This window comes from Leucoraja erinacea, chromosome 1 (genome assembly GCF_028641065.1).
Source record: "Leucoraja erinacea ecotype New England chromosome 1, Leri_hhj_1, whole genome shotgun sequence".
NCBI lineage: Eukaryota > Metazoa > Chordata > Chondrichthyes > Rajiformes > Rajidae > Leucoraja > Leucoraja erinaceus.
The window spans coordinates 158540134-158557580 of NC_073377.1; the positions used below are offsets into that span (position 1 = coordinate 158540134).

The 17447-nt window shown below is 42.0% G+C and overlaps 1 protein-coding gene across 1 annotated transcript in view; it reads right to left on the minus strand.

The window, feature by feature from the left end:
- The window catches only part of LOC129703884 (uncharacterized), a 314315-nt gene that overhangs the window by 161995 nt on the left and 134873 nt on the right, over positions 1-17447 (minus strand). Inside the window, exons 8-9 of the mRNA XM_055646562.1 lie at positions 15114-15189; positions 14730-14812 (exon numbers count right to left, since the gene is read on the minus strand). Of these exons, the coding sequence (XP_055502537.1) occupies positions 14730-14812; positions 15114-15189 (159 nt within the window). The remainder of the gene's footprint in view (positions 1-14729; positions 14813-15113; positions 15190-17447) is intronic.

Sequence of the window (17447 nt, forward strand, 5' to 3'; positions counted from 1 at the left end):
TTTCCATATCATACCTTGATATGGTTATCACCTGAAATTTGTAATATGACTAAGATACAATTGGAGAGGAGCAAAAAGACTGTTTGCTGACATATAGATTGCCTTTAAACTAAGAAACATAACTAAAACAGTACCATCAACCTTCAGTTTTTAGCTTAACCCCGAAGTGTACGTGTTTTCTTAGGCCAAAGACAGGGTTTTAAGTTGTTGCTTAATGATTGGAAAGAATATTTCATTTATTTCATTCTTTGAAAAGACTCATTGAGAAGAGATGAAATGGCGCCAATTTGGTAGACTGTTACGTTGCCTGATTATACCAAATTAAAGGGGTTATATTCAGAATACAATGTAATATTTTTTGGGGGAGCCCACTTCATTAGCACCTTACTAACCACTCTAAACATTCCAAACCAGTGTTTGTGGTGTGTACTATCTGCACCACCACCAGCAAGTTTTCTCCAAAACCACACTATACCTACCTGGAAAAATCTCACTGCTCTCATTGCGAAAATAGGTGGAGGGGCAGGTAGTGTAGAGAAAGCAGGGACTCCACTTGGATAGGTTGGGAGAGTGGGCAGAGAAGTGGCAGTTGGAATATAGTGTAGCAAAGTGTGGAATCATGCATTTTGGGAGTAGGAATACAGGTGTAGATTATTTTCTAAATGGGGAGAGAATCCAGAAATCAGTTGCAAAGGGACTTGAGAGTGCTGGTGCAGGATTCCCAAAAAGCTAATCTGCAAGTCGAATCAGTAATAAAGAAAGCAAATGTAATACTAGCATTTATCTTGAAAGGCTTGTATACAAAAACAGGAATGTAATGCTGATGGTACACAAAATTGCTGGAGAAACTCAGCGGGTGCAGCAGCATCTATGGAGCGAAGAAAATAGGCGACGTTTCGGGCCGAAACCCTTCTTCAGACTCAATGTGTTGCTGATGCTCTATAAGGCACTGGTCATGCTGCATTTGGAATATTGTGAGCCATTTTGGACACCATATCTGAGGAATGATGTGCTGACTCTGGAGAGGGTACAGAGGAGCTTTACAAGAGTGATCCCAGAATTGAGTAGGTTAACTTGATGAGTGTTTGGTGGCACGGACCTGTACTCGCTGGAGTTTAGAAGAATGAGGGAAATAATTGAAAGGACAGAATAGTGAAAGGCTTGGGTAGAGTGGATATGGAGAGGATGTTTCCACTAGTGGGAGAATCTATCACTAGAGGTCATAACCTCAGAATTAAAGGGCTTTCTTTTCGGAAGATGAGGAGGAATTTCTTTAGTCTGAGGGTGATGAATCTGTGGAATTATTTGCCAAAGAAGGCCGTGGATGCCGTCAGTGGATATATTTAAGGTAGAGATAGATAGATTCTTGATTGGTACAAGTGTCAGAGGTTATGGGGAGAAGGCAGAAGAATGGGGTTCAGAGAGAGAGATAGATTAGTCATGATTGAATGGCATAGTATTGATGGGCCGAATGGCCTAATTCTGCTTCTATCACTAATGATCTTATGATTACCTCTGGTTTAAAGCCTGGAACTCTCTCCCCAGCAGCACTGGCAATAGCTTCTCTGGAAAAACGGCAATAGTTCAAGAAGGTAGACCAGGGAAATTACTTTGTGGAATAAGTGAATAGCAGTGAAACTAAATAGTAAGATTAAACGAGAACTTACCAGTTTGAAGTTTGATCTGTATTTCCTGAGGAGTTACGATGAGGGATTACGTGAAGAGCCCGCTCAGCACGCATGCGCGGCATACTTCAAAGCAATGGTGTGGAATCACAGATAGACACAGTTATTGAAATAAACATAGTAAAGAAAAGGAGACATCAGTTATCAGTTTGACCCATATTATTGAGGGTGGGAGCGGAGGGCACGTAGGTGGCGCATTTTCCATGGGGTCCACTCTGGGCCCTGGTCTAAAGAAGACTTCCGGTGATAGAATGCGGACCCCAAGCTTTCACCAGTCCCATATGGTAGATGTCGACTGGTGGATGCGATGGGGTGCTGCTGCTTGGGAATTATTGTTTTTGGTTTGCTCGTCCCGGGGCCTGCCCTCATGAGACTGAAAGTTTTTGAGGCCTCTTTCATATCCTTCATTTGCTCTGTGAGGTATTTGCCAAAGAGCAGTGGGTCTGGCTCAGTGGCTGCGGTTTTGCACAACCCCGCAAATTTAGGATTTATGGCAGGTCTTATGATTTGTTTACGAAGGTTGTGGTCATCTCCGTATTGTCCACGGAATGAGCAAACGATGTGATGGCTGACGTCAGGAGCCTGAGGATCCGCTGCAGTTTTAGCTCCTGGTTCCGAATATTTTCCCCAACGTGCCCCCAGATTTGGCTGTTTACAGCCGGCACTTTGAGGGACTCACAGTTCTCTGGAGCTGTATACGTTTCTAAGGCCTCAATGACCACCTGCTCCTGTAGGGGCCTGTTGGAGAGGTGGTTAATGCTGGCTGCTAGTTTGGCCTCTAACGGCCTTCCTGCACGTGGGGTTGCCACGTAGCGGTCCACCACACCCAGCAGCTCTTCCTGTTCCTGCACCCCTTGCATACTCCCGACATCTTCAGCCAGCGTCCCCTCTTCTTGACCAGCCCAGTCCTGGTCACCAAAGCTACCCTCGGGTAAGGAGGAAGCAATGGACAGTGCACAAGACACTGTGGAGGGAGTGCCTGAACTCCCCCTGCGAGAGCGCCCCTCACGAAGCGCGTCTCGCTGGAGCACCTGCTCCAGGAGCCGCTCCCGGCGGCTCAGGCGGCTGTCTCTCCCCCATGCGGGTGGAGAGATGTCCCCGTCCGACAAGTCGGAAGCCACCAGCCAGACGCTTCTTCGGTAGCTTTATATCCAACCCGCTGCTCAGGCGCTAGCGGGACTGGGCTCGGCACGGTGTCGGGGATGGCGGAGCGCCCGGTAAGCGGTCCTACCGCCTGTTGCTGCCCCCCTCTGATGGAACGCTCCTCCGTTGGAGTCGAGCGGGCGACAGGTTTGTTCAAGAGCCTTTGTTCTCTGCCTGAAATAAAGCAGAAGGCTCTCCTGTGAAAGAAAACCCGACCTCAGGGTACTTACCTGACGGTCCATTCTTTCACCCTGTAGTGGGAGCGCCTGACTCCCGATGCGGCCGCTGTTGCACTGCTGAACGCAATGCCGCGCATGCTCCCCTTTCCTTACCTGGCTTGACCTGCCCATCATCCTTCACCGCACCTTGGTCCACCAATCACCCTCCAGCTATCTTCCTTTTTCGCTCTCAGTCATGATGGAGATTCAGTCCCCCATTAAACCCTTGACAATGGTAACAGGGCACTTAGGATATACGAACTTCACTGCCCCCCCTTACCCCTTGACCCCCCCCCCCCCCCCCCCCCCCCCCCCCCCCCCCCAACCCAAACCCCCCCCCCCCCCCCCCCCCCCCCCCACCATTGCTCATTATGTTTTTTGGTAAATACTATAGATGCATCTTTCTACTTATCCTCCAAAAAATTCCACTGTATTTAACTCTGTGGCCAGAACTTGTGCCTTTACAGCCTCCTCCTCCATCTCCTGTCAGTATCAGGATTTGTGATACCTCTGCTATCCAAAGGGTTTGCATATATTTACTGTACACCATCAAGAAATTATTTCTCATCGTTATGTTTTAGAATATCTTCAGTCCACTCCAGCTTGAATCACCACGAGCCCAAATATTTCAAGTGGAGACATTTCTTGTAAATATGAAATAATTGGACAATATTGTTGTCTGTAAACTACCATCTCCTGCAATCCTGTCACGTTGATATTTTTAGTTTTTATTTATTTATTTGCTGTTGGCATTAATTGCATTCCAGATTTTAAAAAATACACCAAATAGGTGTATGTAACTCAGTTTTTACATTGATAATCACACTTGCTCTTTGTTTATTTTCCAATTGATTTAATTAATTAAAATTAATTGATTATATTTGTAAAGTTTGACTTACCTCAAAATCTTCAGGTTCTGAATTTCATGGTTTTAGACCTAAAAAATTCAAGGTCTGATGAAGATTAGCTTTATTATTCAATCTCAAAGTCATGCCACATTCTTTGATTAAAAATCAGGATGAAAAAAGCAATTAGCACCAGAGATTGTAGTGTCATTATCCCCCGGACAAAACAGATTTCAGTTGAGGCAAAACTATTCACTTTCAAGTGACAATGCAACATCAAATTAAAAGGATGACAATAATTTAAAATAAGAACAAGTACAGCCTACACTTTGCAGTGAAATGCAAGCAGTTCCAAGCAGAACTGCTGATATTTCCCCATGTAATTGCTAGCGAATTTGGGATTTCCTCAAAAGTGCATGAAAGTAGTCTCAAACTTGCTGGCAGCTGTTCACCAGCATTTGGCTGAATGCTTTATGCTGTTGGACACAAATTCCAGCACGCAGGGAGGAAAGTTGTGGCAGTCCTCCAGTGTTTACTCAGGGGAATTTGTCTGAATCAATTAATTTCACTGGGGAGAAACAACTGTAAATTAATTTTATTTTTATATTACATTTTTTCTTTATATTCATTTTCTCACTTCTTTAAACAATTTCAATTTTCAACTATTTCATTAAAAAAATTTTTTTTTAAACTAAAATAATGTTTCAGCTCTATTATTATTTTGGGCCTTTTATATATTGCCGTGCAGGGCCTTGCCAAGAATGATTGGGTTTACTTTATCCCATTGGCAAATCCACCAAAAGGAAGTGACTTGGTATTGAGGTCAGTGCTAGTACAGATAGCTCAGGTTATGCATTAAGATTGGCCAACAGAACGAAACAGAAATAAAAGGCTCAAATTTTATCGAGCCACAAGGGCAAATTGTCCATAGTTTATTGTAATTATTTGTTTTCACAAATCATGTTGAAATATTGCTGGTGCTTGAATGCAGTTCACTTACCGCCACAACAGGTCAACGGTGGATGCGATCTCACTGGCTCTCCACTACGCACTGGATCACTTGGTCAACAAAAATGTCAGGCTGTTGTTCGTTGACTACAGCTTGCCGTTTAATACCATCATCCCATCCAAGCTGGTTACCATGCGGGCTGGAAGAGTCTGTGTACCACGTGTACATGGAGTGCGTTAGGCTGCAGCCACTGTTTGAATATCTAAAGGGGCTGCTCCTTGCCTTCTGGCTGCATTTTTCACCCACCATCCTCATCTTTGGACACCCTGTGCGTAGGGGAGAGGGTAGGGCTGAAGATGTCCTGGTTGGGTTGCTCCTGGGCCTGGCCAAGCTGGCCATCCGCGAGTCACGGCGCCAGGCGGCGGAGGGCTCTACCCGGGCCAGCTGCCTGCCCCTTTTCCGGGGTTACGTCCGTGCCCGGGTGGGATTAGAAAGGGAATACGCCCTGTCTGTGGGCACCCTGAGGGAGTTCCGGGACCGCTGGGCTCCGCAGGGTGTTGAATGTATCCTCAATAAGGATTGTATCATAATTGTATAATAGTTTATTATGGATATATGTTTGTATTGTATTTATGGTGGTGGGTTCTGGCTTGTTTTATTGTAGTGTAAATATTATTTTTAATAATTGAATACATTTTTTTATTACAAAAAAAAAAAAAAAAAAAAAAAAAAAAAAAAAAGCTGGTTACCAAGCTCACGGATCTGGGTCTCTGCGCATCCCTCTGCAATTGGATCCTCGACTTCCTCATCCACAGACCACAGTCTGTCCGTAGTGGTGGAAACGTGTCATCCTCGATAACAATCAGCACGGGAGCACCTCAAGGCTACGTGCTCAGCCCCCTGCTGTACTCACTCTATACTCATGACTGCATAGTCGGACATAGTGTGACTCCATCATCAAGTTCGCCGACGACACCACTGTTGTGGGACGAATCACTGATGGTGATGAGTCAGAGTATAGAAGTGAGATTGACCGATTGACCAAATGATGCCAGCACAACAACCTGGCTCTCATCACCAACAAAACCAAGGGACTGATTGTGGACTTTGGACGGGGTAGGGTAGGGACCTACAATCCCGTTTATATCATTATATCATATACCTACAATCCCGTGTATATTTCCGAAGATCTTTCCTGGTCTCAGCACAATGATGCAATTATAAAGAAGGCACATCAGCACCTCTACTTCCTGAGAAGATTACAGAGAGTCGGAATTTCAAGGAGGACTCTCTCGAATTTTTACAGGTGCACAGTAGAGAGCATACCGACTGGCTGCATCGTGGCTTGGTTCGGCAACTTGAACGTCCAGAAGCAGAAAAAAATGCAGAAAGTTGTGACCACTGCCCAGTCCATCATCAGCTCTGACCTCCCCACCATCAAAAGGATCTATCGCAGTCGCTGCCTCAAAAAGACTACCAACATCATCAAAGACCCACACCATCGTGGCCACACACTCATCTCTCCGTTGCCATCGGGAAGAAGGTAGGGGAGCTTGAAATCTGGAACATCCAGGTTCACGAACAGCTTATTTCTCACAGCCATCAAGCTATTAAACACAACAAGCTCTGAACAATAACAGTCTATTACTACTATTGCATTTTATCTGTTTATTTATTGTGTGTATATATATGGTCTATGGTATACAGACACACTGAACTTTGATCTCCTGTTCTGTATTATGTTTACGTATTCTGTTGTGCTACAGCAAGCAAGAATTTCATTGTCCTATCTGGGACACATGACAATAAAACTCTCTTGACTTGATGATTGAACAAACGAGTGAAAAAACACGGAATTGTGGTCCATGGGGAAATGGTATAGAAGGGGAATGAGGCCTGGGACAGAGGAGCCATGATTAACCTGAATTACAGGATTGTCATCATTGCCCAAACAGCTCACTCCTGCTCTTATATCATTATGTTATTATGGTGCAAGTTAAAAAGCGTAGAAACTTCATGAATCTCGAGGCTCAGTTAGAAATTGACACGTATGATGTTGTGGATAAACATGGCTGCAAAAGGACCAGGGCTGGGAACTGAATATTCAGGGGTTTACGTCCTATCAAAAAGGCAGACAGGTGGGTGGAGTAGTTCTATTGGTGAGGAATGAAATTCAGTCCCTTGCGAGGCGTGACATAGAATCAGAAGATGTGGAGTCAGTATGGATAGAACTGAGAAATTGTACGGGTAAAAAGATCCTAATAGGAGTTATCTACCGGCCCCCAAACAGTAGCCTGGATATAGGGTGCAAGTTGAACCAAGAGTTAAAATTGGTAATGCTACGGTTGTTATGGGAGATTTCAACATGCAGGTAGGCTGGGAAAATCAGGTTGCTACTGGACCCCAAGAAAGGGAGTTTGTGGAGTGCCTCCGTGATGGATTCTTAGAGCAGTTTGTACTCGAGCCTACCAGGGAGAAGGCAATTTTGGAATTAGTGTTGTGTAATGAACCCGATTTGATAAGGGAACTCGAGGTAAAGGAGCCATTAGGAGGTAGGGACCATAATATGATGTTTTAATCTACAATTTGAGAGGGGGAAGGGTAAACCGGAGGTGACAGTATTACAGTTGAACGAAGGGGACTATGGAGCCATGAGGGAGGAGCTGGCCAAAGTTGACTGGAAAGATACCCCAGCAGGGATGACAGTGGAACAACAATGACAGGTATTTCTGGGAATAATACAGAAGGTGCAGGATCAGTTCATTCCAAAGAGGAAGAAAGATTCCAAGGGCAGTAAGGGGCAACCGTGGCAGACAAGGGAAGTTAGGGACAGTATAAAAAGAGAACAAGTATAACATAGCAAAGATGAACGGGAAGCCAGAGGATTGGCTAACATTTAAAGAGCAACAGAAGACAACTAAAAAGGCAATATGGGAGGAAAAGATGAGGTACGAAGGTAAGCTAGCCAAGAATATAAAGGAGGATAGTAAAAGCTTCTTTAGGTATGTGAAGAGGAATATATTAGTTAAGACCAAAATTTGACCCTTGAAGACTGAAAAGGGCGAATTTATTATGGGGAACAAGGAAATAGCAGACAACTTGAACGGGTACTTTGGATCCGTCTTCACTAAGGAGAACACAAACAATCTCCCTGATATACTAGTGGCCAGCTGATCTAGGACGATGGAAGAACTGAAGGAAATTCACATTAAGCAGGAAACAGTGTTGGGTAGACTGATGGGACTGAAGGCTAATAAATCCCCAGGGCCTGATGGTTTGCATCCCAGGGTACTTAAGGAGGTGGCTCTAGAAATCGTGGATGCATTAGTGATCATTTTCCAATGTTCTGTAGATTCAGGATCAGTTCCTATGGATTGAAGGGTAGCTAATGTTATCCCACTTTTTAAGAAAGGCAGGAGAGAGAAAACAGGGAATTATAGACCAGTTAGCCTGACATCAGTGGTGGGGAAGATGCTGGAGTCAATTATAAAAGATGAAATAGCGGCACATTTGGACAGCAGTAGCAGGATCGGTTCGAGTCTGCATGGATTTACGAAGGGGAAATCATGCTTGACTAATCTTCTGGAATTTTTTGAGGATGTAACTAGGAAAATGGACAAGGTAGAGCCAGTGGACTTTCAGAAAGCATTTGATAAGGTCCCACATAGGAGATTATTGGGCAAAATCAAAGCACAGGGTATTGGAGGTAAAGTGCTGACATGGATAGAAAATTGGTTGCCAGACAGGAAACAAGAGTAGGGATTAACGGGTCCCTTTCAAAATGGCAGAAAGTGACTAGTGGGGTATAGCAAAGCTCAGTGCTGGGACCGCAGCTATTTATAATATATATGAATGATTTTGATGAAGGGATTAAAAGTAACATCAGCAAATTTGCAGATGACACAAAGCTGGGTGGTAGTGTGAACTGTGAGGAGGATTCTACGAGATTGCAGGGTGACTTGGACAGGTTGGGTGAGTGGGCAATGCATGGCAGATGCAGTTCAATGTGGATAAATGTGAGGTTATCCACTTTGGTAGCAAAAACAGGAAGGCAGATTATTATCTAAATGGTGTCAAGTTGGGAAAGGCAGAAGTACAACAGGATCTGGGGGTCCTTGTTCATCAGTCACTGTAGTTCATCAGGTACAAAAGACAGTGAAGAAAGAGAATGGCATGTTGGCCTTCATAAAAAGAGGAGTTGAGTATAGGAGCAAAGAGGTCATTCTGCAGTTGTACAGGGTCCTAGCGAGACCACACCTGGAGTATTGTGTGCAGTTTTGGTCTCCAAATTTGAGAAAGGACATTCTTGCTATTGAGGGAGTGTAGCGTAGATTCACAAGGTTAATTCCCAGGATGGCGGGACTGGCATATGTTGATAGAATGGAGCAGCTGGGCTTGTGCACTCTGGAATTTAGAAGGATGAGAGGGAATTTTATTGAAACATATAAGATTATTAAGGGTTTGGACATGCTAGAGGCAGGAAACATGTTCCCGATGTTGGGGGAGTTCAGAACAAGGGGCCACAGTTTAAGAATAAGGGGTAAGCCATTTTGAATGGCGATGAGGAAACACTTTTTCACACAGAGAGTTATGGAATTCTCTGCCTCGGAGGGCGGTGGAGGCTAGTTCTCCGGATTCTTTCAAGAGAGAGCTAGATAGGGCTCTTAAAGATAGCAGAGTCAGGGGATATGGGGAGAAGGGACGAACAGGGTGCTGATTGTGGATGATCAGCCATGAACACATTGAATGGCAGTGCTGGCTCGAAGGGCCAAATGGCCTACTCCTGCATCTATTGTCTATTGTCTATTTATGGAAAATCGGTCAAAGAGAAATCTCTCATGGGCTAGGAATCTAATGGGAAAAAAAGCATGCTGATTACAATCTAGTTTAGGCCGTTCCTCTGCCTAGTGTAGATGGATTAGCCCAACTCTCAGCATCAGCCCAGACCTCCACCAGTTCCACTGACTATTTCAGTTGAACTCCATTATCAACATCTGATATTAGAAAACAGGAAACACCTAATAGCCACTTTAGGTACTTCGACTTACATTGAATTGCCCTTGAACTGTCCTGGAAACTAGATAACATTTTGGATTGGGAGAATTATTAAGGGAAATTATTTGTTCAGGGTCAAAATTTCACACAGAACGAAGGTATGGTGCAAGCCATGATCTTGCTGATCTCTCTGATGACTCTCAGATTATCCTTGATCAGACTTTGCTGGCTTTACCTTGCACTAAATGCCATTCCCTTATCATGTATCGAAAACTGCAAATGGATCAGTTGTATTCATGTATTATCTTTCTGCTGACGTTAGCACGTAACAAAAGCTTTTCACTGTACCTTTTCACGTGACAATAAACCAAACTGATAAACTAAACTGATCCATCTGCCTTTTGTCTCTGTGGTGTAGAAAATATGTCAAGATATCATGATAAGCGGCAAAGTTAATGTGGAAGAAATACAAGGAAATATCAATCAAGTGACTTTGCAAGGAAAGTGACGCTATATTGATATCTGGGAATTATTGCTTTAAAAAGGATAAATGTGCTTACTTTTACTTTTTCATTTACAGATTCTTGGCATCATTGCTAAATGGAAGTTGGTGTTGATTACACAATAGCTAAAGATGTGGTCTGAAGGGTCTCAAAGTTAATTAATTGCACCAGTTAGAATGAATGGCAAATAAGAACAAGATGAATAAATAATTGGTGTTTTCATAATTGTGCAAGTTAAATGTTTGCCAGCATAGTTTAACCTATATTTTTCAATTAATTCCATTTCTACCATTTAACCAGTAACCCATGGGCTTTGGAAAACAACATAAAACCTTGAATGTGACATCCTGTTTGGGATCTGTCCATTTGCCTTGCCAAAAGGTCTCCATCATATTTAATTTTAATTGTACTGCTGGCTGGATTTCACATCACTTCCAAAGCAACAGGGAAGTCAAAACATTCAATCACATATGGTAAAGTTTTAACACCACACAATAGAATTTCATCAGGAACCTGATTACCAACCATATTTTTGTTTCAAGTCTTCCATGCATGTGGCACACATAAAAGACGGAGTCACTCAGCGGGTCAGAAAGCATCCCTGGAGCACATGGTTAGGTGACTGGTTAGGTTGGGATCTTTCTTGGGCTGGATGGCCTCTTTGCTGTAATTTTCAGCGATTCAAAGTTTAGAACTGGTACTTCATGTAGCACTTCAGGGACTCCAGGAATGACTGTATTTCCTTCCTGGAGAAAGATGGACTTATTGGGCTCCCTGATGTAGTCCAAGTATGATCAGGCACTTAAATAATCCTAGCACTTTAAACATAGTCATCAACCCTTTCTGAAAGCACTATGATTGACATGGTATCACCAGCACAATAAATTTTAAGTAAATGATATTAAAACAAGTATTATTCTGAAGTCAGTGTGCATGCCTAGTGATTTCCACAAATATGTGAGCCACATGTAGTTATAAGCAATGCAGATGCTGGTTTACAAAAAAAGAAATAAAGATGCGAGTCAGGACGAAACTTGGAAAATGGTCCCGACCTGACTTGTTGAATAAGTGTCCCGACCTGAGATGTCACCTACCCATGTTCTCCCAGTCATAGAGTCATACAACGTGGGATACAGGCTCTGACTTGCCCAAGCTGACCAACATGTCCCATCTACACTAGTCCCACTTGCCTGTATTTAGCCTATATCCATCTAAATGATCTTATTCATGTCCCTGCCCAAATGTTTCTTAATCCTGCCTCAACTACCTCCTCTAGCAGCTCATTCCATGCACCATACACCTACCACTTTTGGTCTAAAATAGTTGCCCTCGGGTTCCTATTAAATCTTTCCCCCCTCACTTTAAACCTGATTCGATACTCTGGGTAAAAGACAGTGCATTTGCCCTATCTAGTCTTCTCCTGATTTTACACACCTCAAAAAGATCACCCTTTATCTTCCTGAGCTCCAAGTAATAGTCCTAGGCTGCTCAACCTCTCCCTATAGCTCAGGCTCTTGAGTCCTGGCAACATCCTCTTAAGTCTTCTCTGCACCCTTTCCAGCATCAACTTCTTTCCTATAACAGGGTGACCAAAAATAGACACAATACTCTAAATGTGGCCTCGCCAATGTATTGTAAAACATGTAAGATGGACTCCCAACGTCCATACTCAATACTCTGATTGATGACTGCGAATGACCATCCTATCTACCCGTGGCACCACTTTCAGGGAACTATGCACCTGTTGATCCCTCTGTTCTACAACACACCCCAGAGCCCAGTGTTTCACTGTGTAGGTCCTGCCCTGGTTCGACTTTTCCAAAACGCAACGCCTCACACTTCTCCGTATTAGAGCGGGGCGGACTGGTGAGAGCGAGGTGAACAGTCAAGAGCATAGGTGGACCATCAAGAGCAAGGTACACCATCAAGAGCGAAGATGGGTCTTGATGGTCCACCTTGAGCGCTGCCAAGCGTACCGATGAAAACAAAGGGAGGTCTGCCTAGGTGATGTCTGCTGTTGGATATTAATGGATTGTATGCAAAGCAAAGCATTTCACTGTACCTAGGTACATGTGACAATAAAGTATCATTGAAATGAAACTCCATTAACCATTCATCAGAACACCTGCCCAACCAATCAAGATCCTGATGCAAATTTTGAAAATCATCTTTGCAATCTACAATACCATCCACTTCTGTCATCTGCAGACTAATCATGCCTTGTACATCCTCATCCAAATCATTGATAGAGATAACAAACAGCAAGGAGCCCAGTACCAGACCCTGAGGAACACCAATAGTTGCCTGCCTCCAGTCCAAAAAACAACCCTCCACAGTCATTAAGAGAGTCCGTTACTATGTGAAGTACCAGCTCTAAACATAGAATCACAGAAAAAAAGCAGCAAAGGGAGCATAAATTCAGCCCATCTGCATGCTAGCCAATAATAGACTTTGGGTAACTTTTGCATCTCAGTTCTTGATATGAGGTGCAATTAATCTTCAATGACAGTTTAAATGCAGCTGCTTTACTCCACAGAAAAGAAAGATCATGGCTCTGCCAAAGTTGTGCAGCAGTGGAAATCATCCAGCAATTTCTTGCACCACAATCCACTGGAGATTTTCTTAACATTGCAATAATGGGACCAGGAATGCACAATTAGTTTTACAGGAATATCTGAACCATCTCAGTTCAATCACTGGTTCAATCTGTACCTCCAAATATTACTCTGAGATATTAGACACTTCAGAAAAAACAAACAAACATATTTGACCTTTTTCATTTTTTTTAATGTATCCCTTTGCTTCCTGATCCATTGTTCTCTTCGGGGTGTTGGTGAACTTGGGAGGCTGTAGACACAGATCACAATGATCTTGCAGACTCAAGGTCCCCTCTGTTACTCATTTTAGTTTGTTGCTTCATCATTGCGAGGCATCAAAAGCAAGGCTGCAGTTTCGTAAACTGATTTACTCCGTGCTTATGTGATTTTCGATTTTTGTCAAAAGCCGAAAAAAATGTTTTAAAAAAAAGAAATTAAACATCCTTTAAATTTCAAATATACAGGTGTTACAGCAAGGTTGCACTCCTAGAAAATAGTCCGCAATTTTGCACAACACAAAGCCATGTCATCTACACATATCCAAGAAATGTTAGTTGAAAGAAAAGTACTGTGTCTATTTGCTTTTTTTACATGAATTCCATGAAAGCAAACTTTAATTTGTATCTCAAATATTTGGGAATTTTGTTATTGCGAATTTCCACACTTAAATGTATGTATGACTTTAGATGGCTTGGTACAAAGCATGAAGCAAATAAAATAAAAATACAATGTTGTATTAAAAGGTCAGTAATATCAGAGTAACTTGCATTTAATTAATATCCCTCCTGGGATAAATAAAGTTTGACCGTATCGTATCATATTTAAATAGTCTCTTCAACAAGGAGCCTTCCCAAGTCTTATGGAAGTGCAATCCAAAAAATCAATGCTGAACCAAAGAAGGAGTTATTGGAAAAGTTTGAGCAAAGAGACAGAGTTGAAGGAAGAGCTGGAAAGGCAGAAGGGAGGGATCTCAGAAGCTAAAGGACAAAAATCAAGTGGGTATACACAGGGAATCAGATTTGGAGGAATACTGAGATTTTGAAGACTGGTAGGGTTGGAATTAGTGAACAAGAAGGATCAGTATTTCAAAGTTGAGGCATTGGTGACAAGTGTGAGCAACCTCTGATATTATGGACAAACTTGTATCTAAAGGAGGAAGGGTAGTATAGCATTGTAAAATAGTTGTATCTGAAAAAAATGCGGTTAAAATTAGTGGCAGTTGAACTTCTGATTTAGGAGCAGAGATGGGCAACATTATGCCAAGGATATGGAACTCACAATGAAATCACGACAACAAACAATCCTTCCCCATGTGAAAGGACAAAGAAAAATGCAGGTCCTTCAGTCTTTCCAGTGTCAGCTCTACTATTAATAACTTGGTCAGAGGTGCAGCTAATTCTGGAGCATGTCTTTAGCTCTACAGTTGAGTGCAGTGAGAGCTCACTGACTTATAGAGAAGAGAATTGTTCTGAAAATACCTCATAAAAGCTACATAGGGTGTGAAATGCTAAAATGAAAGGCAAAACTACAGGACAGTCAGCCTTTGGAAAGGCAAGTTTATAAATGATTATCTGACCTTCTTCATACAAAGGGAAATTATCATTTGACATGGCTCTCTAGGTTAAATAATGGACCAAAGATCTTATAAGGTGCAATTGGATGCTGTGTTTGAATTACCTTTCTTGGGTGTATTCTTTTATGAAATCCAAAAGAATTATTCCTTATTTTTGCATCCCTCTTTCTTAATTAAATCAAAGCTTTGAAAACTTTATATATATATACATTTGTTTTTACCTTTAACAGAACGAGGTACACCTACTGCTGTAGAATCTACGTCTTTATCCGTTGATACAGTTCGAAACTGGTGAATAGGTACGCTTAACAACGTAAAAATAACATCTCAATTAGTGGAAGAAAACATTGGATACAAACTTTTTGTTTCATTTATTCAGTTTTGTCTTAAAACATATTTAGCTAATACCATTGCCAAAGACCATAATTTAATCACATTGTGTATTTAGTTTTAAAAGGGAAGTAACACTTGAAGAAAAGAAGAATAGAAATTCATTTATTTTATACCTAACTAATCTGTTCCATTTTGGGGATAAAACAATCCCATAATGTTTTGCAACCCTCACCCTGAGTTTGAAACAAATGAAACCATATGTTGATATTTACCTCTGTGCTCTCTTTCTGGCTGCAATTTGATTTGGTGCAGTGGTGGCATTTATCACATCACCTAAGTTTAGAGTAGCTGCAAAGAAAGATGGATCCATTTTGAAATAAAAAGTTATGGACATTATTCATTATATCAAGACTGATTTTGATTGCTTATGTCTAAGGAATCAAAGCAAAAAGTTAAGCAATGGGCTCTAAAGAGAACAAAAGTACCAAACTCATTTCCATTAAAAAAACACCAAAACCTTTTCCATACACACACATTAGTATCAAGAACAAATGTTCATGGCTTCAGGAGTGAATCTATAAATCATTGGTTATAGATATAAAAATAGGTAGCTCTTTCCTTTTTAAATTGGTGACCTGTCTATTATATTTAATATTATTTAATGTAACAAAAATCTAATACATAGTTAATGACATTATATCATAATGGGCTAATAAAACCCCACAATGTGCCCTTTTAAATCCAGCAATTTGTTTATATCACCGTTGTGGACATAATTTTGTTAAATTTGAAACTGTTTCAAGCTTTCCATGCATACATACTTGTTTCCTTCCTGTAAAATATTGCAAAATATATGTACATCACAAAAAAGGTAAGCATATCTAAAAGTGTTTGAACAAAGTTATCAATTGCATATGTTTCTCCTATCCAAGTACCTGTCTAAATGTACCTTAAACGTTGCGATAGTACCTGCCTCAACAATTGAAAGTATGGATTATTTCACAAAATAAAATCAATTATTGGAAATATTATGTCATATGATTAAATGTTTCCCCTCTCACCTTAAACCTACTGTGTGTCCTCTGGTTCATGATTACCCTACTCTGGATAAAAGAAAGTGTATTTACCTGATCTATCGCTCCCATGATTTTGTACACCTCTATAAGATCACCCCTCATCCTCCTGTCCTCTGAGGAATAAAGTCTTAGCATGTTCAACCCTTTGGCTCAGATCCTCGAGTCCTGGCATTATCCTCATACATCTTCTTTGCACCCTTTCTAGCTTGACAACATGTTTCCTATAACATGGGGACCAAAACTGAACACTATAATCTAAATGTGGCCTCACCAATGTCTTATACAAATGTAACATGGCCTCCCAACTTTTGTTTTGTGACACAGCAGCTCTCAATCTTAAATCTATCATTGTTGGTTGTCACCTAATAAAAAGGTCCTTGGAAAGTTACTTTAAAATTACAGCACAGGTAGTTAATTCAAATCTGAGGATTTCACATTGTCAAGTGTTTATGAATATTTTGTTCCTCTTATTGTAGATGATATGCAGAGCCCAGTAGACCATTCTGTATGGGGTTAAGCTACTGCTGCATCTGAAGCAGTATTAATTCAATAAATCGTGATAGCCTGTAATTTTAATGGGAAGTAACCTTGATATTTAGTTTTCAGCTGGCGACTGTTTAGTGTCACTGAATGGAACAACTAAGAATGACATTAATTGTTAAGGACTTCTGCGCCATAATCAGGCTCCAAGAAGTGCATGAACCACTTCAATAACAAAATCTGCTGGAATTTCTAGGTCATCTTGACACAATTAAGTTCTTGGCAAGTCAGCAGTCACTGATCAAAAGTGGGAAAGCTCTTTCTGCCAACCCACCTAAAATCAGCGTACAGCACAGATAGATATCGCTCCATGTGGTGAAGTAACCAGCGGGAACATATTTTCATTTAACTAAAAAATTGTGAGTGCAGTAAACACAATAATGCAGTTACAAACCTCTAACCATATTCATAGGCTACGCGTCACCCAGAAACACTATTCATTCATGTATGCCGATCACCAACCCCTCACACTCACCCCCTACGACGTGTACGTGGCACTGAGTAGGACTAATGCACGTAAGGCTGCTGGCCCTGACGGCATCCCCGGGCGCGTGCTCAGTGCCTGTGCTGCGCAGCTGACAGACGTCTGGACTGACATCTTCAACCTGTCACTTGCCCAAGCAGTTGTCCCCACTTGCCTTAAAGCCACCTCCATCGTGCCAGTGCCAAAACACTCCACTGCGGCAAGCCTCAACGACTTCCGCCCAGTTGCACTTACCCCCATCATCACCAAGTGCTTCGAGAGGCTGGTCCTGGCACACCTCAAAAGCTGCCTACCCCCCACACTGGATCCCTATCAGTTTGCCTATCGCAAGAACAGGAGTACGGAGGATGCCATCTCAACGGCACTTCACTCCGCCCTCTCCCACCTTGACAACAGAGACACTTATGTAAGAATGCTGTTCATCGATTACAGCTCAGCATTCAACACCATTATTCCATCAAAACTGATCACCAAACTCGGTAACCTGGGCATCGACCCCTCCCTCT